We start from the raw sequence: 26,275 nt of genomic DNA, 5'->3' as shown, positions 1-26,275 counted from the left end.
CAAAAGCTTCATTAGACCTTTGAGCACTTTTGCTAATCAATTATATATCACCTGTAAGGGACTTTATATTGTAAACACATGACATAGTTGTTTTTGTTCTTTCCCCTGTTAAGAAAGCACTGCACTCGTTTGTCAGCTGCAAGGGGTGGTTGGGGGAAAACGTGTTTCATATAACTAAAGCCAATCTCAATCATTCATGTGGAATACCTCAAGAGAATCAGCATTTAGTTTAAAGTGTGGAATAAATGTGCCAACTATTAAATTGTTTTTTCTTCCATCAAAATTATTTTAACAGAAGACATATACAGCCTTTGGACGCCTTTGCAAAGACGATTAATATCCTTTTGCTTTGCATTTTTTGCGATTTCACAAACACAGGGATCAAAGGTCATAGGTGAGCAAGCAACAGTTCAGATAGTCAGCAGGAAAGCAATAGTTTAGTGCATAAAAGGCAGGAAAGTATTGATTCCGAAAGGGTGCTTAGACTTCTATTAGCTCTTTGATCATAGCAGGATTCTCTTCGTTTAAAAGCAGCACAGCAGCTACATTTAAAGAATAGAGTTGTTAACAGTAAACAGGAGAGGCAAAACGGGGACAGATATCTCTTTCTAAAATCAGGTGGTACTGGATAAATTCTGTGCTTATTTGTGAGTTGGATAGCAAAGAGCTGCATGCAAAGCTCATGTAGTGGGAAGACAAAACTACAAAACTATTACTATTCTAAGAGGTTTTCAGCAGGGTTAAAATGCATGCACCAGTTCTTTAAATGTTAAAATGAAAGTTTGCTTTTGGTGAGGGAGGAGGGAGTGGTACCTGCAGTTAGTTAGTTTTACTGCAGAGCCAAACCTACCTGGAATGAAATACTGTTCTTTAGCTAAATAAAAAAAAGAGAGAAAAAATAGAATATGCACCTGAATGTCAGCAAGCAAAAAATTAATTCTATTAGACTGAGGATGGACTACAGGTAATTCAAGCTAACTGTGCAGGGTAGTGGTATTCGAATGAACTTCGGATACTAGTATGATTAGATATAAATGTATTTGCAGCCAATATCAGCAGCACTCTTCTGATATTTACACTAGCTGCAGACTGTGAATTAACTGCAGAATACGAAATGCACCTGGAACAGCTGGAAACCAGATGACAGAGGTTAGGCTTTGGAAACATGTAAGTAGGAAATGGAATAAGATTAGAAAAAGCAAACAGTACATTTCAGCACGATATAAGCTTCCCTGTGTAATATGAATGTCATGTTTTCATATTCCGTGAGTAGATTCTGTTTTTAAGATTTAACTGGTATTCCAGATCTGTTTCATTTTTGATTTGCCTTTTTTTTTTTTACGCAACTGACAGAAAGGATACCTCAGAACTCTTATTATTTAATCAAAAAGCACAATTCCTTCACATATTTTTAATGCCTTGCAGAGGTAGTAACAAGTGTGTTAACCGTAGGAATGTTTTCTGATCAAACAACTTCAGTCCAGAGTTGCTATGATTGCTAAATAATTCAATTTGGCACCAGGCTGTGGGTTTTTTGTTGTTGTCGTTAAGGATGTCTGCAACCGCTGGTTTGTGGGGGTTGTGATGGGAGGGAGAGGGTGGTGGGGCGGTGGTTTTTTTTGGAAGTGAAAGGAAAGTAGCAGCTGAACCAAGGAAATTACCTGAACAGCGAAATTTCTTGCTTTTGATTTGGCCAATCCTTTTGTTTGCCAGACGGCGGGGGCTAGTGCAGCGAGCACCACTGGTTTCAATAGGGTTTGTATGGAGATAATCCGCCAGCCACTTCAGATGGCAGTCACAAATAAAGGGGTTCTGAGCCAAATGCCTTTCACAAATAAAAAGAAAAGAGCGTTTTTACATGTTTGTGGTTGGTCTCTGCAGTTCCCAAAGTTTTCCAGGTCTATTTGGGAACAGAAACCAAAAAAAGCTTGAAGCACATAGCAACAAATGGAGAATTGCAATACATACAGGGTCTGAATGGCCCGGAGTGGAGAAAAGGTGCCCTTTGCAATGGTTTGAAGTTTGTTATCGTACAAAGAGAGGAGGTTCAAGTTGTGCAGGTCTTGGAAAGCATCCACTCGCAGGCAATTTATCTTGTTAGCATTTAATAATCTGTGAAACAAACGACAATTGGAAAACAGTGTTAAGTGTTTGCTGTTTATTGACAAACTTTATTTTTGTAACTTTACTTTCTTGAATTTCATGCAACTTCTTTCTTTATTTAAGAGGATTTATATACTGCTTAGTCATCAAAACCTTCAAGCAGTTTACATAAAACAATATACAATATACGTTAAAATACCAAAATAAATAAATCAGATTTAGAAAAGGCGTTGACCATTCCACCCGCAATATAAAACCAGCAGTTATAAGCCAATACATAATAAAATAAAATTGAATGTCAAAATTAGTTGTGCCACCTGTATGCAGTGCATTCAGTGAACTACCTAGTTCCTTAAGATATTATTTCAGCATCAAGTGTTGCATTGAATGTACACAGGTTTAAACTGAAAGTGAATATATTGGCAAAGGAAAGAAGAAAGCTGTTGGATGTTTTTGACCTTGGTTAGTATTACGAGAACAAGTGTCAAGCTAGTGTCCCCCTTTCTGGAATAGCTGAAAGGAGGAAATCAGATACTCCTGCTTCCATTTTAGATTAACCACAAATTGCAGCGTGATCCAAACCCTAAATTATGGTTAATCTTAACTATGGTTAGTTGAAAAAGAGTCAGTTTCATAAACTGAAGTTGGCTTGTTTCAACCAAACATGGGATTAACTACAATTTAGGGTTCAGACAACATGCCAAGCTACAGAGTTAATGACAAATGGACACAGAAAGCTTCTATAAACCTTGGTGTTTACATGGGAAGAAGGAGAGAAGCAGCGGCAGTAGTAACAGGCTTTATCTGTGTGTGTGAACCAGCATTTTCCATTTTAAATTACATGATTCCCTAACGAAATTTGACTGATTAACCACTCTTCGACTGAAATCTTATGCCCATTTTCCCGGGAATAAGTCTCATTGACCTCAGTGGCACTTCTAAAGTAGCCATATGTAGGATTGCATTGTTAAATGTTGAAGTGGTTTAAATACAACTCTATGATGGGGTTTCTTAATCTCCAGTTGTACATATTTTAAGTCTAGGTTCATTACTAATGGGTAATTTTAACTTGCATACACTGAAATAATATAACATGGAATTGGCATATCCAAATTAATATAAAATATCTTAATTAAGTAATTTTATTTATTTTAGTTCTGTAGGATAGATAGCAACTTTCTCCTTTTCCAAATTACACATTTAAAGTACAAAATGGGAGTCCCAAAAGGGGTCAAGTATTTATAACTGCTTCCAACTAGGGCTTCACCTAATTTTTATATTTGCTTTGAAACTAGTGCATTCAGTAAATTTGAAGAGATAACTAGACACACAACCATTTTCTCAAATTTCATTGCTGCTTGAAACCTTTTGTTTCCCTGGCTGCTTCTCTTCCCTCATAGTTCTCAGTCTCACTTGTCCACACTGCCATTCATTCTAGTGTACAGTGGACTGTGGTGACCCACAAAATTTCGTTTACAAATATCCATCATTCATTGCATCGGATTGTGGCCCTGCCAACATACTCATGTGGAGGGATTAAATGCTCGTGTGTGGGCAAATGAAACCAAAGGCCATGAGCGTAAAGAAGAACGAAAAGGCAATGAGGATCGTAAGGAAACTACATTAATGTTTTTGCAACAAGTGCTGAAAATTGCATACACTTTGTCTCTCTCACACCACAGAAAACTAAGTAAATATTTTCAGCTGAACCCAAATACTTTCCAACTCAATGGACCCATTTTAGCTGGCTTGGAATGAAAGGATGAATTACAGTGGTACCTCTGGTTACGAACTTAATCCGTTCCAGAGATCAGTTCTCCACTCAAAACCGTTCTTGTGTTAGATCGTTTTTATTAATTTTCCAATAAAAGACATCCAATTAACATATCAAATCATAATCCAATAAAAAGCTAAAATTAAAAAAGTCTAATTATCTTCTGAATTGTAATTATTAATTTACTACTTCCCATAGTCTGAACCTTAAAGCATGTCAGTCCTGCCTCTCATCAATATTTCCATATTTCCACATCTCGATTTTAACTTTCGAAACCGTTCTTAACCTGAGGCGTGCTTTCACTAATGGAGCCTCCCGCTGCGTGTGTCTCACATCCCGGGGCAAAGTTGGCAACCAGGAGACCTGCTTCCGGGTTAGTGGAGCTTGTAACCTGAAGCGTTCGCAAGGAGGACGGTTTGTAACCAGAGGTATTACTGTACACAATGCAACTCAGGCCGATTAAATGATTCTATAGTCTGATGGATTTTTCGGAGCTAGCCGACCTAACCGGAAGAGTCCGCGACCAGAAGAAGGAAGAGTATCAGGAAGAATGGAATAAATTTAATTATTATTTAGTTAAATTTGTTAAGTTAAACTAACTGAAAATACCTTGCAGATACTTAATGGGCTAAGCATTTTATTTATGTTAAGTGATGAATTAATATGTTTAATTCCATAAGGTGAAGATCTAAGGATGTTAATGCTTAAGTAAAATTTTATAAAAATTGGGATTTGGAAAACCGTTAAAAGGACATGCAATGAAATTCAACCAAAGGGAAGCGAGGAAGTCACTTAAGAAAGTTAATAACTGCAATTTTCAATAAGGCTATGATTTATCTATGTTTGTTTTTTGTGTGTGTTTGTTTGTTTATAATATTGTGAAAACTAATAAAAAAATTTGGAAAAATAAATAAATGATTCTATAGTCAAGTAAGCAAATCCATTTAAAATAGACTAGACAGGCTGAATATTAGTATCATAACAGCAAAAAGTAAAACAGAATGGAATTGTCTTAATTTGAATTTCTAAAGCGCACATACATTTGATTAAATGCTACTAATCAAAGTAGGTGAAGATTCATGGTTAACATTCGAAAAACAAAAATAAAAAAGGTGGCCAGAAAGCTACTGGAAGAAATAATAAAATAAAGGCTCTCCCTTTGTTTGTGAAGCAGCAGTAGAGGGAATACAGTGCATGAAAGCAATAAAAGCTCTTCATCTTCAAAAGGTTGGTATTCCCTTGCACAGAGCAGTTTGAAAAGGTAGGTATGTTCCTAATAATAATAATAATAATAATAATAATCCATACCAGTGAGCAAACCACTTTTAATGCAAAATCACAAAACAAAACCCTTCTCAGTGGATAAAATAAAACCAAATTTCAGCAGATAAATACTCACAACAACTGTAGAGAGAAAAGTCCTTCAAACAGGCCTTTGGGAAGTTCTGTGATTTTGTTTCCATAGAGAACACTGTAACAAATAATTCAAAAGGTGATTGATCGGAAGTTGAACAACAATGCATTCATCTAGAATTTCTTTTAAATTGTATGCCCCTGACAAAAGCACATCAAAGGATCCAGCGCTGGAATATTGAATTATATTTTAGGTAGCATTAGAATACCTGCCAGCTCTATCAAATCAAATCAAATGGCAATGGGTTGCATCCAGTCTGCCTTGTTACGCTGGTGCAACATGACTTCAATTTCCCCCTCCCCAATGTGCTCTGGAGGGTCCCCCCAACCCTCCCAAACTGATTTTGAGGTTGCACAGGGAGCTAGAGGGGACAGTAAAGGAAGAGGAAGCTCTGTTGCATGAACAACACTACAATAGCTGCCAGCTATCTAAAATCAGTAGCATTCGACTGTTCAGTTTGATTTGATTTAATAATTTGTATTCCCCTTTTCCAACAGCAGCTCACAACAACATTAAAAAACCCAAACATTGCAATCATTATAATATTAAACACAGCAGCATATAAATAAATCAAACAACAGCAATAAATTCATCAAAACAACGCCAGCCCCATTGTTCTGCCCTGACACTGAGGTCCTCCTCTGAGGGCCTTCTGCTGGTTCCCTCACTGCGAGAAGTGAAGTTGCAGGAAACCAGGTAGAGGGCCTTCTCGGTAGTGGTGCCCGCCCTGTGGAACACCCTCCCGTCAGATGTCAAGGAAATAAACAACTATCTGACTTTTAGAAGTCATCTGAAGACAGCCCAGTATAGGGAAGTTTTTAAAGTTTGATGTTTTGCTGTGGTTTTATAAATTGTTGGAAGCCGCCCAGAATGGCTGGAGCAACCCGGTCAGATGGGGATCATATAAGTAATAAATTTTTATTATATTATGAATTCAGACTGCAAGCACATTGGTAGCCAGTGAAGATAATTTCAAACCACTTGTACAGTTCCTGTAGCTTCTTATGCACAGCAGCTAACTGCCACGTTCTGCACTAGCAGTAGCTTCTCCATCATCTTCAAAGGCAGTCCCAGAGAGAGCAGAGTATAATAATCCAATGGGGAGGTTATCCGACCATATCTTCACTGTGGCCAGGCGAACTCTGCAGCTGGCAAACCAAACAATGCTGCCAAAAGTACACACCTGTTCCTTCAAGAGGAGTGCAATCCTGTTTAGAGTCTAATTCCCGGACACAAGAATAACGTTTTGTCCCCTCACTGCAATTCGGGGGATTTTGCATTTCTTTTGAAAGACAGTGGTGGTACTTACAGTGAATTTAGTGAGCGTAGACCCTGAAATGAATCTGGCGCAGCCTCTGAGATCTGATTGTTGCTCAGATCACTGAAATGAGAAACGAGATTGCTAAGACGTGTTATGATCCGTGAAAGGGACAAACAGCGATTTATTTCAACTCTGTAAGGCGCAGCTAACAAATTTAATCTGAAAACACTTTTTGCAATTAAGTTTTAATATGTTTTTTAAGAACAACAACACAAAGTTCAGTTCCCATCATCCAGAAATAATGGCTTAAATCGGGGATGGGAACTCCCATCAGCCTTGGCCAGAATTATCAATATTCAACCAGAAATGGTAGAAGTTGTAGTCCAGAAAATTCTGAAAATCCCTCATCCCTCACTTTAATTCTGGCAATAACCTGAAGCTTTAATGCATTTTTTTATATTTGGGGAGGGGGCAATTAGATTAGCACAGGCACTGAATATTATGCTATCAATGACATTGCGCTGCCATGCTCTGCTTCAAAAATTATTCTGTTAACGGCAAGCACAATTTATATATTCATGTCAATTTGTATTAATAAGTTGGCATAAGTGTCAGTTATTAGAATGACAAAGGAGCTACGTAGACTCAACTATCAGACACAGCCATATCAACCAATCTGTCAGCTGTCAGACATTTTTAAGCACCCATAAACTGACGGAAGGTATTTTGTACAAACCATGACCTGTTTTTCATCCATATGTTTTTTATGTAAGTTCCAAAATATTTCTCACTTACATTCTTCTAAGTTTTTTATATGGCGAGAAAGCTCCAGGGGGTATGACCTTGATTGAATTTTGTTCCAGCCGTCTAGCAAAGAAAAACAACAAAGAATGCTATTGAAGACCCTAAAAACAACACAAGGGGGCAATCCAAAATATGTACAATTTATGTTGGTATCAGTGAGAAGGAATAGCTTTTAAAAACATAGGTAATTTTTTTCTACTATAGTGAAAGATAATGCCATGGGAATCAAGGGTCAGCAATTGTTTTCATTTTTTAAAAAATTAAGAAACCCACCTTCTGTCACTTTGACATGCAGGGTAGTGACAATTTAAATTAAGCACTAATCTAATTTAACATGTGCTGCATATCTGAAATAGTTTATGTTATATCCAGTAGAAGGAATCTAAAGAGCTTACAGTTGCTTACCACGGGGATTCAGTTTTTCATAGAAGACTGGAGTAAAAGGTTCAAGCAAGAAGCAAGTCAAACACTCTTTAAAAAGTCATCATTTCCCAACTAACATTTCATAAATTCCTTATATGCATTAAACCCATATTTATGAATAATGAAATTTGAAATAAAACTGAAACTTTCCCTCCCAAATAATAGGATTGCAATTTCTTCTACAGAATCAGAGATGAGAAATGCCCTTAAAATTGCTCCTAAGGGTAGAGGAAGTCCTGAAAGGACCGGAGGGGCGGTGGGGCTTTGTTTGTGCTGCTCTGTCTCCCCGCCTAATAGCTGATGTGTAGGGTAGCGCAGCAGCCGCTTTCCAGAGCATTCTCCCGCTTCCTGCCAGCCCCAGAGTGTCAATGCTAGTTGTGGATATTTTTCTGTATGGATTGAAGAGATAGCAGCAGAGAGGGCATTTAAAGGGTGCTCCCCCACTTTATGCGATTTCACTTATGCACACAAGGGCTTGGAATGTACCGTATTTTTCGCCCTATAGGGCGCACCGCCCCATAGGGCACACCTAGTTTTTTTGGGGGGGGGAGGGAAATAAAGAAAAAAAAATATTTTCCCCCCCCAGGCGCGGGGCTGGGGCGGGGGAAGCCCGAGATTCCCCCGACCCTAGCCCCCAGAACAGGCTGCTATCTGCAAGCCTGGGGAGACCAGCGGGAGTTCCCAGGCTTGCAGATATCTGCCCGAACTCCCGCCGGTCTCCCCAGGCTTGCGGATATCTGCCCGAAGCCCGGGGCGCGCTCCCCTGCGCTCCCCAGGTTTCGGGCTGCAGGCTGCTGTCCGCAAGCCTTGGGAGCCCGGTGGGAAGTCGCGCCGGGCTCCCAAAGCTTGCGGATAGCTTCCTGAAGCCTGGAGAGCGAGAGGGGTCGGTGCGCACCGACCCCTCTCGCTCTCCAGGCTTCAGCGAAAGCCTGCATTTGCCCCATAGGACGCACACACATTTCCCCTTCATTTTTGGAGGGGAAAAAGTGCGTCCTATATGGCGAAAAATAAGGTAACTCCTGCATAAGTGAGGAATCTTTCCATCCAGCTGACAGTGCCAATGTTCAGATGTCACGAACAAAGCAATGGGAACAAGCCAAAAGGAGCCGCATCGAGTCTCGGCTGCCGCCCCTCTCACATGGCTGAGAGGAGAGGACCACCAGAAGCTTTTGCTTAATCACATTTTGCCTAGGCTAACAAACTGTGCTTAACATTGACATTGATTTGGTTGAAACAAGCCACCTTGGAACAATTGTAAACACGCAATAGATGACGTTGATCACAGTTCTCTGGTTCAGATGAAATGACAAACTCTGATTAAGCAACAGCTTCCAAACTTTTCCTCCAAGGCTGTGTGGGACAAGGTGGGGCTACACATGAGCCTCACTCTGGTTCAGTGAGATGGTGCTAAGCTATGATTTAGCATGACACCTGAACACAATAACTATTTCCCACGCAGGGTAAGTACACACTGTGGGGCAGACACAAAGGCATCTAGGTGGCAGCACTCTCCTTCATGGCTGCTCTTTGCTCGATCTCGCTAAGTTAAGATGCCTACAATAATTTCTCATCCCACACCCAACACTCCTAATTTAAACCCTTTTAAATTTAATTAAGTTAGAATACTTTCCCAGATGCAAAATATCATCGATTCCTAGATGAGATGCAGAATGGTCTAACTGCAAAATTGGAGCCGTGCTTGGAACAGTTTGCCTTTAAGAACATGGCAAATGTGCTTGTTTAGATGGAATCAATCTATTGAACAACATAACTGACTGATGGACAGTTACAGATAGGTAGCCGTGTTGGTCTGCCATAGTCAAAACAAAAAAAATTCCTTCCAGTAGCACCTTAAAGACCAACTAAGTTAGTTCTTGGTATGAGCTTTCGTGTGCATGCACACTTCTTCAGATACACAGAAGAAGTATCTGAAGAAGTGTGCATGCACACGAAAGCTCATACCAAGAACTAACTTAGTTGGTCTTTAAGGTGCTACTGGAAGGAATTTTTTTTGTTTTGACTGATGGACAGTTCATAAAGTAACTTCTAGCTACATAGCCAAAAATGTCCATCACCAGAGATGAAGGTGCATAATTCTTTGGCAAAGTTGGCTTTAGTTAATGGAGAATTCCTTCCTGAAAGAGAATTTTTTTTCTTGAAAAAGGCTGGATTCTTCTAACAAACGAAGAGTGTATTCCAAAAAATATTAAGATAATAATAGAAAAAGGTTTAGATACATTAGAAGCAGTAAACTAGCTAGGAAGACAGTTGGACCTTTGGGTGACATGGGAGTCAAAAGTGAACTAAATATGGGAAAGGAGATTGCAGATGAACTGAATTAATTCATCACTTTTTCTCACTGAGGAAGATGTAGATCGCTGAGCTTGAACTTTCTCAGGAAAGGTGGGAGTTAGAGGTGAGCAATGAGGTCACCAAATTTGCTGATGACACCAAATTATTGAAAAGAACAAAAAGGAGATTTCAAGGAGTTCCAAAAGGATCTCTCCAAACTGGGGCAATGGTCATTCAAACGGAAAATGAAATTCAGTGTAAGCAAAATGTTCTTTAACTTCATATATACATGTGGTCTGAACTGATGATGGCTGACTAGAGATCTTGGAGTCACAGTGTACAGCTCAATGAAAATGTTGACCCAGCGTGTGGTGGCAGATGTGAAAAAAGCAACTTCCATATTAGGAATCTTTAGAAAAGGGATTGATAAGTGTCAGTATATTAAAGCCCTTATGCAAATCTATGATGTGACTGACGTTCAAAGGAAAAGGTTCAGAAAAGGAAACTCAAATGATGGTTGGGTTTTTCTTTATGGTGAAAAGTTACAAAATTCTGGGCTTTCTAAGTTTGAAAATTTTGCTAGTTTATGAACATGACAGGTGCAGAAAACAATGCATTGTGTAGTGAATGGGGTTTGAGAGATGTTTTTCTCCCTCTCAAAATCTAGAACCATAGGACATCCAATGAAGATGTAGGTTGGAAGATTCAAAACATTCAAATAGGAAGGACTTGACTATGGAATTAGCTACAAAATGTAATGAGCATTATGCAGATTAATTGTGGGTGGGTGGGAGTAAATCCAGGGCTGATGAAAGACATTTTGGCACCTAAGGCAAACCACAAAGTGTCCTTCCCTTCCAGGGAAGAACTGAAATTGAAATACTTTATTGTCACTTGTACAACTTATATACAGTGAGATTACACAAGCACCCCCCACTCAGCTCTCTTAGTCTTAATTCCCCTTATTTACTGACGCACACCCACCAAACCCGCAAGTCAGTTGCCCTGTTGTTATCTTTCTAGTCAGCAACCTAACAGTCCACCGACAGAAGCTGTTCTTTACCCTGTTGGTGCGAGTTACAGATAGGTAGCCGTGTTGGTCTGCCATAGTCAAAACAAAAAAAATTCCTTCCAGTAGCACCTTAAAGATGAAGAAGTGTGCATGCACACGAAAGCTCATACCAAGAACTAACTTAGTTGGTCTTTAAGGTGCTACTGGAAGGAATTTTTTTTGTTTTGACTGTTGGTGCGACTAATCATGCTTCCAAATCTTCTGCCCGAGGGCAGGAGATCAAGAAAGTGCCAGCCAGGGTATGAATCATCCCTGAGAATTTTCCTCACTCTCCTAATGCAACGTTCTTCTGCGATGTCATCCAGTGGACTCAAGGGACAGCCCATAATATCTTGTGCTGTATTCACCACCCTCTGTAGGCACTTCCTATCCGTTGATGTCAAACCAGCGTACCACACCGTGGTGCGGTATGAAAGGGGTGAGTGAAGATCTACATCAGAAACAAGGGGGTAATAAAGATCTACATTGGGAACAAGTGTGGTTGGAGACCAGAAGCACCTTGTACATGCCAAGAGGCTGGTGGATTCAGCCTCCAAAGACTGCACCACACTGGCAGCAACAGCAGGTGATGCATTCCTTGAAGGCCATTATCTGCTGTCCCTATGGATTCCTCCATCCAAGGCATTTGTATCACCTTGCCTCATGGGTGAGCCGGCCCTGGGTAAGGTTATATAAGCCATGATGGCTATATTCCAGAGATTGCTGAAGATCCACCACCTTACCCTGGCTTTTGACACTTGAGATATTTTAGTGATTGTTAGCTGTTTTAGCTGTTTTTAGCTGTTTTAGCTGTTTCTTAGCTGCTAGCTGTTTTTTGAATTATGGTGCTGGAGGAGACTCTTGAGAGTCCCATGGACTGCAAGAAGATCAAACTGATCCATTCTGAAGGAAATCAGCCCTGAGTGCTCACTGGAAGGACAGATCGTGAAGCTGAGGCTCCAATACTTTGGCCACCTCATGAGAAGAGAAGACTCCCTGGAAAAGACCCTGATGCTGGGAAAGATGGAGGGCACAAGGAGAAGGGGACGACAGAGGATGAGATGGTTGGACAGTGTTCTCGAAGCTACAAACATGAGTCTGACCAAACTGCGGGAGGCAGTGGAAGACAGAAGTGCCTGGCGTGCTCTGGTCCATGGGGTCACGAAGAGTCGGACATGGCTAAACCACTAAACAACAACAACAGCTGTTTTAGACTGCTGTTAGTGTTGTGTTCTAACATTGCAACCCGTCCTGGGACCTTATGCTGAAGGGTGGGTAATAAATAAATAAAGAACAAAATTGAATAGTATGCCTCTGAATACCATTTGCTATCGATCATCAGCAGGAAAATGCTACTGCGTTCATCTCCCGCTTTGGGGCTTCGAATAGGCATTTGGAAATCCATGGAGGGAACAGCATGCCAGACTAGATCTGATCCAGCAGAGATTCTCCTTATACTCTCATGAAATGTTTGTTTTTAATTTTATGTAAGCTGCCTTGAGCTGTGTAACGCCGCATAAAAAATGTTTTAAATTAAAAATATCTTAACAACTGTCTACACTTATATGGGACATTATTATTATTATTACAGCGTATATGTGAAATCCTGTTCTGTTTAAAAGGCCCAAGTGTTACAAAATCAAATCAAATGAAAACCAGCGCAAAAGTAAAACCAAGTAATCCAAATGTAAGAGAAATGTAACTTAAAATAACCAGCAACAGCAATACAAACAATAAGCCAGCTAGATAACCCAGTGGAAAACGTTTAACAGACAAGCTTTAACTGGCAAAAAGACAAGGATTTTGTAAGGTGGTCTTTCCTAGTCAGGGAATCCCAAAGAGTTAAATCACGCTTCCCCAAGTTGATGCCTTCAGGCTGTTGTGGGACTACAACTCTTTTCACCTGCATCAAGATGGCCAATGGTCAGAGGTGATGGGAGTTGTAATGGACCATGGAGGGCAGCATGTTGGCTGTTCTGGACACAGAAATCCAGGGCAGCCCTCTCAGACTAAAGAGAAGAAGCAATCCCTCAACTTCTTAATCCCAAAGCAATATGTTTTGACTGTGCTAATCTGGTACTAGAGTCAAACGAGACCCAAGAAAGTGATTCAGAAAAATTACTGGGCGGAAGGTATTATGCACGATAGAATTTTCAAGTATTTTTTCCTCACCATTGAGAACTTTCCTTTCTTGACAAAATATAGCTGCACATCTGTCAATGCAAGGTACAAAACCCAATAAAACATGTGCTTCAAAGTGATCATGTGCTTCAAAGCGGAACATGATCATGTGCTTCAAAGTGAATGTGGAGACTATCTACTTACAGGTATCCACATCACTTTGCTGCATTGTTATGCACTGAAGAAACAAGGAATGCTGGACTTCCTCTCCTTGGCATCTAACTCTCCCCCACCCCCCAAAACTACTGAAAACCAAAAATGTTGGATTCATGGGCAAGAAACTCTGTGAGAAAAGTCAGGTTTTTCTTAGCTAATCCCTGGGTAATGGCACACTCAGGTTTCAAATACATTAGGAACCTCAACTCCACTTCTACATCTGGGAATACAAGACTCCCCACTCAAGCAAGGAAAGCGGAACCCATTCTGCAAACATGACTCCTGCACATCCCATCCACTTCCACAGAAAAAACTGTACTGGGCAGATATTCTACCTATACTCAACAGACATATGCAATCTCTCTCTCTCGCCGAGTAACATTGTATTCTGGAGAGAGGAGCAATAGCCCATGAACCCTCAAATGAAGGTAATTTCCCAGCATGCACAGGTGAAGGCAATGGAGATCACAGCTACCATTCTTGGGAAACTTGGAGAACACTTCAATCTCCCAGGACATTCTATACAAGATCTCAAAGTAGCTGTCTTATTACAAAAGAATTTCAGAAATAGACTGGAAAGAGAAGTTGCTGAATTGCAACTTATCACCAAACTGAAAACCATGGAGAGACCTGGTCTGAATAGAGACACTGGATTCTTATCTCATTATACATGATAAAGCTATTTTTAGCCATCTCACCGCTTGCTTTTTCCTGTAAGACCAATTGCAGTCCTTAACAGTCGTTTACCACACCTATCAGCCATTCCCACCACCCTTCTGAGTAATACCCCTCCCCACCCTCTCACTATATATAAGGGTCTGGTGATATATAAATGCCGTGAACAATTTGCGACACAGGCGCCAAAAATTGCACCTGCATAGAAGCAATTTTTGACATCTGGACATGCGCAGATGCAATTTCCAGTATCTGTGCATGCGCAGATGTGATTTCCGGTCCCACTCGGCTAGTCCCCACACCGCGCTGCCCCGGTTTAGCGCAGTGTGCAGGGGACTCACTGAGCGGGCAGCTTGGTTCGGGGGCGGCTCGTGGGCTGGTAAAACAGTCTTTGTGAGCCGCATCCTGTCCATGGGCCGCACGTTGCCGACCCCTGTTCCAGAGAGACCTTTATTCCCAAGAAGTTATTGCATGTACTCAGGCTCTTCACCAGATGACCTCAGGCTTGGGACCTGTTTGCCTCCATGTCAGCAGCCACATCCTGGATGTGAACGCCCAGCTACAGGGCCTTGTTGCAGGATCTTGGCTCCTTACTCCCTATGGAACCTGACCTTGGGCTTGACTTAAGGCTGGGGCCTCCTGGTCATTCTCTGATGCAGACTCCAGCTGAGGGATGACACTAGTATATTCTTGGTTTCTACTATGCTACTGGAAGTGCAGACAAACTCAATTGCATTGCACTGAAGTAGCTTTGCTTTTTATATTCACAAGAAGAAATCAAACTTCCTTAACACAGAAAACAAATATAAGCAAAATAATCACAGGTGGTGATTATATATGGCAATAAAAATGCCTCACATCTTAGCATATTTCCCATCTGCTGTTAGCGTAAATGGCAAAAAATAGATGTCAGCAAATGAAATAGATCTTAGCAAAGGAAATCACTTCAGCTCCTGAATCTAAAACGTTATGACAGATACTAACACAATTTCTTACTATGCCTAATGCTTGTCTTTTGACAAAGGAAGAGATCTCATGTTCTTCATATGCTTTCCAAAGCCTTCAGGCTATTATACAAATCTACTCCAAATCTACTCCAAAGCATTTGCATCAACTAAATATTGCTTATGATGTTACTTATAAAATAATATCATGAATTTTCTACTTACATCCTCAAAGTGTTGTTTGTAACTGCTGTTCTATATACTTGCCCCTTGACTGTTAAACAAGCCTGTCTGACAGTCTACTCAATATCTATGTTAGTGAATCTTTAAACATTGTTCTACAGCTTGACTAGTATTTAATATCTACACAAATTGTTCTATCAAGCAGTACCTCAAGGGACTGGTTGTTAATGACAAAAATGCCTCCAGTTGCATTTTATCAGCAAAAGCAATGAACACTGTCATCATGGAGTAACACAACAATAAATCATCTGTATTCAGAAGAAAGTTTTGCTCTAACGTGGAAGTTGCAGCTCATTTTCTGCCGCGTGGCCAGTGGATTTCTGTGACGTCTTTCAGGACTCTTGCTTTTGGATAACACATGTCAGAAACCATAAAGAAAGGGCAGGCTACAGCCTGAACTGACTGAACTTAACTGAGAAACCAACTGGAAAGCAATGAGGAAAAGGGTTGGGGGAGGAAAATCTAGTAAGGGAACACCTTAGGCAGAACTGAAGGCCATTCTCTGTTGCCACTGACCATAGTAAAACCTCTAAGCAGTTTACAAGAAGTATTAAAATAATAAATAAAAACAGTTAAAAACTATCAAAAACATTTAAAGGTAATAAAGATTAACAGTAAAATAAATTAAAACACCTCAACATATACGTGTCTGGATAGGCTCGCCTAAACAAATGCGTTTTAAAGAGGCATTGAAAAGTGTTTGTTGAAGTCGCTTGCCTGGTGTCAATAAGCAGCGAGTTACAAAGTTTAAGTGTTGCCTACACTTCATCAGCACCACTACCCATCTCTTGGGTGGCTGACGAAAAGGACAACATTCAAAATACTATATATATATATATATATATATATATATATATATATATATATATATACACACACACACACACACACACACACACACACACACACACACACACATATATATATATACACACCGTATTTTTCGCCCTATAGGATGCACCGGCCCATAGGACGCACCAAGGTTTTTTTTGGGGGGGGGGGGAATAAAGGGGAAAAAATTATTTCCCCCCCCAGGTGCGGGGCTGGGGCGGGGGATGCCCGAGCTGCCCCCTACCCCAGCCCCCAGAACAGGCTGCTATCCGCAAGCCTAGGGAGCCCGGCGGGAAGTCCCGCCGGTCTCCCCAGGCTTGCGGATATCTGTCCCCCAAGCTTGTGGGCTGCAGGCTGCTACCCGCAGGCCTTGCGAGCCCGCGGGAACTCCTGCCGGGCTTGCAAGGCTTGCGGATAGCTTCCTGAAGCCTGGAGAGCGAGACAAACTCTCCAGGCTTCAGCAAAAGCTCTCCAGGCTTCAGCAAAAGCCTGCATTTGCCCCATAGGATGCACACACATTTCCCCTTCATTTTTGAGGGGAAAAAGTGTGTCCTATAGGGCGAAAGATACGGTATATAGTAATTAAAATAAACAATGAGAAATAAGAAAAATCATAAGTAGTTCACAGCTCAGATTAAAACCACACTAAGCCACAACTGCCCAAAATTAGTTCAAAGCACAATTAAAAATTATGGGGGAAGGGAAAAACCATCACCTGGCACCAGAAAGACCATAAGAGAAGGCCTCAGGCTAACCTCTCTGGGGAGGTTGTTCCATGCCTCATCAAAAGTGGCCCTCACTCCAGAAACCCCCCATCTACTTGGTGGGTAGGCTTAGAAGAAAGGTCCCCAAGGAAGATCTGGATAGGAATTTGTTGGGGATGGCATAAGGTAACCTGGTCCCAACGGATTTAAAGCTTGAAAACACACACTCTATGATTCTATGGTTTTTGGGTTTGCACTTAGAAAGCCACTAAGTGTCCAGAACACTCCATAGATATCTTCAAACAGAATCTGTTTGAGTACATAGTCAACTGTTTGATGGCTGTGGCCATCAGGACAAAGGTTTCCAAGCATTCATTTTCAGCACATAATTCTGAACTTATGGAGCACCCAAGGTGGCTGACGTCAGATGGGAGAAAACTTCTAAATATTTCACATATACTTATTTAAAATTATAGCCCTTCTCATGATGTCTGGGTTGATTGAAACTCAAAAACATTTACACAAACATATCCATTTGAATCCATTTTGGGGGGAAATGTAGTCTGCTGCTATTTTTAGCCCACAAAAGCAAATACAAGATTATGTGAAATATCCATTCAGGAAACGATGCTATTATGAAGTTATATTTCTGTATGCCCCATTTTAGCACAGTTCGAGCTGGTGATAAACAATTAAAAAACAAAACAAGAAACGAATTAAATTAGTAAAAGTAGGAGGAAATCACATTACGTACATTTCTGTGATGGTTTCTGGCAGATTGGTTGGGATCTCCGAAAGGCCCTTCCCTCGGCAGTCCACAATGTTGTTACTACATGTACATGCAGAAGGACAGTGCAAGACGCTGCAGGAGGGAGCCATAAAAGACTGATGACCTGGAAACAGTAACAGATTGCTACTTCTAAAACCGCAAGAATGCTATTAATGAAACACCTAATTTACCCTCACTACACAAGACAGCAAAAAGCAAGGCTTTTTCTAACCCTCCCCCAATCTGCTCCAGAATACAGATTCCAAAACTGCCTTAAAATGAAATATGCAGAAATAGATGCTTGGAAGACTTTCGTATACAGTGGTACCTCGCAAGACGAATGCCTCGCAAGATGGAAAACTCGCAAGACGAAAGGGTTTTTTGTTTTTTGAGCTGCTTCGCAAGACGATTTTCCCTATGGGCTTGCTTCGCAAGACGGAAACGTCTTGCAAGTTTGTTTCCTTTTTCTTAACACTGTTAATACAGTTGCGACTTGACTTCGAGGAGCAACTCATAGAACGCGGTGTGGTAGCCTTTTTTGAGGTTTTTGAAAACTTTGGTGATTTTTGAAGCTTTTCCAAAACTTTTCCGACACCGTGCTTCGCAAGACGAAAAAAATCGCAAGATGACAAAACTCGCGGAACGAATTAATTTCGTCTTGTGAGGCACCACTGTATTGTATGGCGGAAGCCTGGATTTTAGCACCCACATTTCCATTGCCCAGTGCCTAGAAAGTAGAGGTGCCAACCTGAAGGAAATATTGGGGGGCCCCAGGTAAGCCCCTCCCTGCACAATCAATCACAAGCACATACACATTTGAATGGCAATGCCCATCAATTGGGGGGGGGGTACAGACGGACCATCAAATATTTTATTTGAGGGGCCAAATGGACCTCAGCTGCTAGGACTGAGCTCCTATGCTAGAAAGGATGGGTCTAAGCAGCTTTCCACTTGCCCCGCTCCTTTCCCAGGGGAAACCTGCTCTTCAGCTCTGAATCGCAAGCCACAGAAAACCCAATTGCCATTTGCTCCGACTGAGCACTAAAGAGCAGTTTTCCCAGGAAGGAAAAACAGCAGGACGAGAGGAAATGTGGCTAAGTCTCCAGAGATTCCACCATATCAACGTCTTTCATAGCTTTCATAGGGAACCTTCTTCAGCCTTTTATGCTGACCAAATTGCCAATGTGCAGTCTTTAACTTACCAACATTGATTAACACATATGTATATATTTGGCAGTCAGTTCATTCTTCAGGGGCACAAACAAGCAAAAATAAGTAAATAATTTGTTCCCTTGATTTAAAGCATTTACTGCTTGGTCAACAGCAGGGGTGACTTCTGCGGGCTTTGGTGTACACTGACCCTCTTGGGGTTTTGCTTTTGTTTTTTGTTTTACTTTCTGCATTTGGAGTCATTGGGCAAAAAAGCTTTTGGCATCACAGAATCATAGCAGGGGACTGAGTCAGCAGTAAATGAAGTATTTTTTTACAAATGTAAAGACATATCACAGCAAATGATGGCAGCAGTTAGTAAAATAAAATAAAAAAATAGAGGGCACAGTAAAGCTTTTAGCACAATTGTATCACAGTGGGAAACCCACATGAGCCGTATTTTTAAATACTTTTTTTTTTAATGGGTGGAAATCTCAGGTGAGCCATTCCTGCATCACAGAACGAAGACGACCACCTGTTGTCACTTTCAAGAATACTGAATTATCTCATTATTTTTAAAATACTACTTGAGACAATTTCTTCACTGCTGAAAACCCCTCTTTTGAGTGAGCCTTTTGGTGAGTAAAAGAGAAAATGGGCAGGTACAACTGTTGTATACACATTTAGAGGGAACGTGATGAAGCAATGCTGACTAATGATTTAATCTGTCATTAAAAGATTGGTTTTATTTAAATGAACTTGCCTTCTTCCTCATCTAGGGGGTATGAACAGAGGAAAAATAGAGACAAATGTTAGTGGTATATCATTAGTTATTTTAATATGTCATTACAAGCGATTGAAAAAGCGACAGACATGGTAAAATGTACAGAACGAATTCCGTTTTCCAAACCCTTGAGTTTTCAGTTCATAAGAGGTTTTAAGGCTGTAAAAATGGCAAGAGCATTAACGAGAAGTACACTTCGAATACGCTACTTATTTTATGTTAAAAACCTCTCTGGATTTAATATCCTGGGCCCACACATTTCACCCACCCTCATAACTATGACACTAGATGTGTAACCTGAGACACTCTAGGTTGAATCTAATCTTAGCAAAGGTGCAGTTCTTGTGTGAGTGATTCCCACAGGACTCAGAAGAAGCCAGCTTCAACCCATCCCACACCTATGCACATGCAGGGTACAACTGCTTGATAGATATTTAGCCTTTTTCTACCTCCAATAACTTGAGGGACACGGGTGGTGCTGTGGTCTAAACCACTGAGCAAGGGCTCGCCGATCAAAAGGTCAGCAGTTCGAATCCCCATGACAGGGTGAGCTCCCGTTGCTCGGTCCCAGCTCCTGCCAACCTAGCGGTTTGAAAGCACGCCCAAAAGTGCAAGTAGATTAATAGGTACTGCTCCAGTGGGAAGGTAAATGGTGATTCTGTGCGCTGCTCTGGTGTCGGTGTTCCGTTGTGCCAGAAGTGGCTTAGTTATGCTGGCCACATAACCCGGAAAAACTGTCTTTGGAGTGGACAAATGCCGGCTCCCTCGGTCTGTAAAGCGAGATAAGCGCCGCAACCCCAGAGTCATTTGGGACTGGACTTAACTGTCAGGTGTCCCTTTACTTTTACCTTTTACTTCCAGTAAAGGGGGGGAAAGGTAAAGAACCCCTGGACAGTTGAGTCTAGTCAAAGGTGACTATGGGGTTGTGGCGCTCATCTTGCTTTCAGGCCAAGGGAGCCGGCGTTTGTCCACAGATAGCTTTCCAGGTCATGTGGCCAGCATGACTAAACCATTTCTGGTGCAACAGAACACCATGACGGAAACCAGAGTGCACAGAAACTCTGTTTACCTTCCTGCCACAGTGGTACCTATTTATCTACTTGCACTGGTGTTACTTCGAACTGCTAGGTTGGCAGAAGCTGGGACAGAGCAATAGGAGCTCACCCTGTTGTGTGGATTCAAGCCACCAACCTTCCAATCAGCAAGTCCAAGAGGCTCAGTGGTTTAGACCACAGTGCCAACCACGTCCCCCTACCTCCAGTATCCCCAGCTAGCCCTCCCTCTTTTCCAGTACAAGGTGATCATGGTTCTGGAGAGTGTGAAATCTGCTTCAGGCATATGGGGATGACTAGATGAGGATACAGTTGAAGAGGAAGAAGAGAAGAGTTTGGATTTGATATCCCGCTTTATCACTACCCGAAGGAGTCTCCAAGTGGCTAACATTCTCCTTTCCCTTCCTCCTCCACAACAAACACTCTGTGAGGTGAGTGGGGCTGAGAGACTTCAAAGAAGTGTGACTGGCCCAAGGTCACCCAGCAGCTGCATGTGGAGGAGTGGAGACGCAAACCCGGTTCACCAGATTATGAGACTAGCCTCCCAGGCTCCCAACTTTGAGCTGAGCTGCCTGCATCTATATAGCCAAGAGAAGGGGTTGAGACATATGCAGCCTGATTTTAAGTAGACTGAACGTACTATGTTTTGTGCACAGTTAGTGAAGCTTGGGTTACCCATGCCTTCTTTCAGGCTGTTTTGTCATGCATTACACATCAAGGTACTGCTGTAATAATATTGAGAGTCTTACCGCTGCAGACGAATTCCCGTTTTTGAACCTCAGCTACATTGTGACCCCTTAAATGTGAGGGGCCCATGCACTGAGTGTATAGTCCAACCCGAGGTCGCTGGCGTAGCCAATCGGAGAGCCAAGCTAGATGGCAATCACAGTAAAGGTTGTTGGAGTGTAGTCGGCTGGATGAAACAGCAAAATAGAACAAAAAAGTACATAAAGGCAATATAGTCAAGTAAGTACAAAGCAAACGATGAAACATGATTAACGTCTACAGTTGCAACGTTATGCACTTAGTCTGGAAGACCTGTTTATGGTGCATTCATGCCAATCTCCCCCCAGAAGTTGCCAGAGAGGTTATAATGTGTTAACTGCTTGCTGAACATTCACTTCCGACTGGTTTATATGAGGTTATTAGGGGCTGCTGCTCCTGCTTGAGTTGCTCAAGTAACCACACCTGTTACCAAGCTCCCACTCCTCCACAGCTCCTTCAACGTCCCCATCCCCACCTATGCACCATTCCTACTTTGCTGCCAATCCTCACCGCCCAGAGTTTGCCCCAAACTGCCCCTTTCCCCACAGTTTGCTAAAAACTCTCCCTGCCCCATCTTCTCATGATTAAAGGTAAAGAGAACCCTGACCATTAGGTCCAGTAGTGGCCGACTCTGGGGTTGCTGCGCTCATCTCACTTTATTGGCCGAGGGAGCCGACATACAGCTTCCGGTTCATATGGCCATCATGACTAAGCCGCTTCTGGCGAACCAGAGCAGTGCACGGAAACGCCGTTTACCTTCCCGCCAGAGTGGTACCTATTTATCTACTTGCACTTGACGTGCTTTCGAACTGCTAGGTTGGCTGGAGCAGGGACCGAGCAACGGGAGCTCACCCCGTCGCGGGGATTCGAACCGCCGACCTTCTGATTGGCAAGTCCTAGGCTCTGTGGTTTAACCCACAGCGCCACTCGCGTCCCTTTCCTTCTTCATTCCTTAATGATTATGACATCATTAATCTGTTGTCCCCACTACTACTAATAAGACCACTGCTATTGAGCTGACATTCAACACTCTTTCCTCGCTGCCTTGACTGTGGCTACATACATAGCTCACTTGACAGAGCATGGGACTCAACCTCAGGGTCACTGAGTTCAAGTCCCACGTTGGGCAAAGGATTTCTGCAGCAAATTGGACTAGATGACCCTCGAAGTCCATTCCAATGTGACAATGATAGGTCTGCTATCACTTTTGAGGCCCCGCTCTTTACCACTCTGGGAAAATGAAAGATGGGAACTCTGTACTGGGTTCTCACTGCCTCTCTTGACAGATGTCAACCTTTCTGTGCCTGCAAAATCTGACTGAGACACAGTAGACCATTAAGAATGCTGCAGCCTTTAGGTCTCTGAAAGATTGGAGGGCGGCACTGAGAAACTTTTCCCTATGGATCCTAGGAATATGTGGGTAGCTTGTGGGGAGGAGAAGATAGGTAAATGGCATCCAAGGTTTTTAGACTGAAAAATGGAGAAACCATGGACCAAGAATAATGTGATGTATATATCTGGGTTGTTCCTAACAAATATTCCCAACAAATATTCCCACTACCTCCCTCTCTAGCAGATCCCTCTCCCTGTAGCTCAGAGCACTCCTCCTATACTGATCTCAAATCTTGGCCTTTCCTGTACTGTAAGACTACCTATTGATTAGGGAACTGATCTTCCATGCTAAAACCTGAGTTTTAAGAACAATATCTAATGAACATTTTGAGGTATTATTAGCCACCAGCGTAACTGCTTGCAGAAATCCTTTCGTTAGCACATTTTCTGCTGAATCGTCTCTTCCATCTCTTTTGGTTTAATTACAGTAGAGGGGATTAGGTGCATTGACACCTAGAGACCCATGCTCAAAACAATGCTTAATATTAAGATACCAAACCCGTGTTTTCATCTTGGCATGTTGGCTCTATTTGGGGAAACGAAGTATTGGATTGTGAAGTTGATCATAGCAGCAGTGCGGTTAATTAAAGGCTGGAGGGAGTAAAAGGAGCCAGGGAAGGATTTGAGCTTTTCAGCTGTTGGTGGAAAGATGTTGCATTGATAGCAGGGGGTTAAGGTTGGTAGTTTGACCAAACTGCGGGAGGCAGGAGTGCTTGGTGTGCTCTGGTCAATGGGGTCACGAAGAGCTGGACACGACTAAACGACTAAACAACAACAACAAGGTTGATAGCATAGGTTAAGGTAAAAAAAAGAGGACAGGGCTCCTGAACTGTTAAGAGTTGTTTATTTATTCCTAAGGTTGGTGACGGGGTGTGGCAGCCAGGACCATATAACATCAGTCTTAAAGGATCTACATTGGCTCCCAATACATTTCTGAGCACAATTGAAAGTGTTGGTGCTGGCCTTTAAGGACCTAAACAGCTTTGGCCCTGCATACCTGAAGGAGCATCTCCACCCTCATCATTCAACCTGGATGCTGAGATCCAGCTCCATCTGACAGTTCTTCTCATATGTTACAACTGAATGTGGCATTGTATTTTTTAATAGTGGTGTTTTGCCCCTGTCTTATTTTTCTACTTTCATATTTATTTTTATTTGCCATACCCATCATTTTTATTGTATTACGGAGGAGGAGGAGGGAGGTTACAGGAAACCAGGCAGAGCGCCTTGCGGTCAAGCCCACCCTGTGGAGCACCCTCCCATCAGATGTCAAGTAAATAAACATCCATCTGACTTTTAAAAGACATCTGAAGGCAGCCCTGTTTAGGGACGTTTTTATTGTTTGATGTCTCACTGTGTTTTAAATTGTTGGAAACCATCCAGAGTAGCTGGGGTAACCCAGCCAGATGGGCAGCATATAAATAATAATAACAATAGGTTTCCGGCTACATCACAAATTCAATGGTGGTAGCTCCTTGCTGCCCTCTGTGGGCAGTGAGGAGGTTCAGGCAGGGGAAAGGCAGGATTTATGAGCCAAAAATACTGGCAATGTTCCCCAGTGGGGTATGGGGAGCTCACTGCATCGCGCTGTGCCACTCAAGCCTGTGTCTGCCAACTTGAAAGGCAGAGTGGGTGCAACTGGGAGTGTGTCCCTGCCATGGATGAGCCTCTGTCTCCGGCATGATTTGTGATTGGTTCCTCCATAATTCGGACAATTGGCACAAATCAAGAGGTGTTTCTGGACCAACGTATGTTAATGGGCTGCGATCAGTCAGCTGCCGAAAGGACTGGGCTTGGCTCTTTGAAGGTATCTGAATGTTTTCTTCGAAGCTTCAGAATCCTTACAACAGCCGGCAAAGGGAGGACAAGGTCTTTGCGCAGACTTACGCTTTTCAAATGGTCCTTTTTTCTGCATCATGAAAAGGACCTGTGCGGCCACAGCTATGTTATTCTGTTTGTTACTTCGGAAAAGAGGGGGGAAGCTTTCGATTTATGCTCAACAAAGAATTGAACAAGGTTTTATTATGCCTTCCCCCCTCAACCAAGGCTGAACGGACTTTATTTAAAATTATTCCTGGACTGGACTAGGAGTGCTGTTGGAAGAATGCAGTGAAAAAAGAATGAACTGCTGCTGAACAGATCTGGAAAAGAGGCTGAATTTGAAGGGGGAAAAAATTGTTTTTAGCTGTGTGCCGAGGAAGAACTCCAGAGCGGAATTTTAATGGGGGAGTTTGGATATGCATTCCGTGAGTTATTTATGGCGTTAGCCTGTATGCTAGTTGGTAAACAGCAGAAGGAATGGAATGTGACCTTGTACCATTCAGATAAACACTGCAGAGAGCTGAACAGTGGAAGACAGTAATTAATTCTCCCAGTACACCAGGTCTGGAACAACAATGTATATGAAGGGCTACACACATAAAATTGATTACTTATTTATAAGATGTAACGGAGGTGCTGTTTGTAAGGTGGAAAAAGCAGTCAGCTGGAAGAATGGTTTAATGGCAAGTGAAGGATGTCAACTGGACTCTAAATAAGAAATAATGCGGCAAATGATGATGATCATACGTTTGGAACAGGAGCGGGAAACCTGATTTTAAGACATTGTATTAAATTAATTTCATTTGGTTTGATCTGTAATAATTTGTAAAATTAATAAAAATAATTCAAAAATAAATAAATACATAATTTTTTATTATGCTTGGCTGAAACAGATCTTTCAGTTGGTGCATGTGTATGAGAGAGAATTGGCATAAAGAAAATGGATCAGGGTTGAAGTCCTCCTTTCTTGGTGCTACATGCCTTCATTTGGTCATTTTTAAAACTACAGGAGACCCATTTGAAAATCTCCCCCAGTTTTATACCCCCAATTGATCAGTAGGCTTGTCAGGTCGCAAGATCTCAGCTGAAGTTGTGGCATTTTAGCCCTTTCTCAGATAGAGGAAACATAGCCAAGTGTACAGGTTACATTGCTTGAGAGCTTTTGATGTTTGCTCCATTGTGGGGCTACCTTTGAAGGTGACCCAGAAACTGCAATTAATCCACAATGCGGCAGCTAGACTGGTGACTGGGAGTGGCCGCCGGGACCACAAAACACCGGTTCTGAGAGATCTGCATTGGCTCCCAGTACGTTTCCGAGCACAATTCAAAGTGTTGGTGCTGACCTTTAAAGGCCAAAACGGCCTCGGTCCTGTATACCTGAAGGAGCGTCTCCACCCCCATCGTTGAGCCCGGACACTGAGATCCAGCGCCGAGGGCCTTCTGGCGGTTCCCTCATTGCGAGAAGTGAGGCTACAGGGAACCAGGCAGAAGGCCTTCTCGGTAGTGGAGCCCGCCCTGTGGAACGCTCTCCCATCAGATGTCAAAGAGATAAACAACTACCTGACACTCAGAAGACATCTTAAGGCAGCCCTGTTCAGGGAAGTTTTTAATATTTAACGCTGTACTGTTTTTAACACTTGATTGGGAGCCGCCCAGAGTGGCTGGGGAGACTCAGTCAGATGGGTGT

At 42.1% G+C, this 26,275-nt stretch overlaps 1 protein-coding gene across 8 annotated transcripts in view; it reads right to left on the bottom strand.

Moving 5' to 3' along the window:
- SLIT2 (slit guidance ligand 2) overlaps positions 1 to 26,275 on the bottom strand; it is a 221,442-nt gene that overhangs the window by 59,154 nt on the left and 136,013 nt on the right. For 6 of the 8 annotated variants that reach the window (XM_077934422.1, XM_077934425.1, XM_077934424.1 and 3 more), the window contains 8 exons: positions 21,360 to 21,523; positions 17,611 to 17,749; positions 7,348 to 7,419; positions 6,601 to 6,672; positions 5,277 to 5,348; positions 1,969 to 2,112; positions 1,662 to 1,825; positions 851 to 874 (listed from right to left, as the gene is read on the bottom strand). In XM_077934422.1, coding sequence (XP_077790548.1) covers positions 851 to 874; positions 1,662 to 1,825; positions 1,969 to 2,112; positions 5,277 to 5,348; positions 6,601 to 6,672; positions 7,348 to 7,419; positions 17,611 to 17,749; positions 21,360 to 21,523 — 851 coding nt within the window. The remainder of the gene's footprint in view (positions 1 to 850; positions 875 to 1,661; positions 1,826 to 1,968; positions 2,113 to 5,276; positions 5,349 to 6,600; positions 6,673 to 7,347; positions 7,420 to 17,610; positions 17,750 to 21,359; positions 21,524 to 26,275) is intronic. The other 2 variants (XM_077934420.1, XM_077934423.1) reach the window with 1 other exon arrangement.

The sequence above is a fragment of the Podarcis muralis genome, chromosome 9 (assembly GCF_964188315.1).
Source record: "Podarcis muralis chromosome 9, rPodMur119.hap1.1, whole genome shotgun sequence".
Taxonomy (NCBI): Eukaryota; Metazoa; Chordata; class Lepidosauria; order Squamata; family Lacertidae; genus Podarcis; species Podarcis muralis.
Note: the sequence above shows the minus strand (reverse complement) of the source record. Positions and strands in the feature narration are given on the sequence as shown.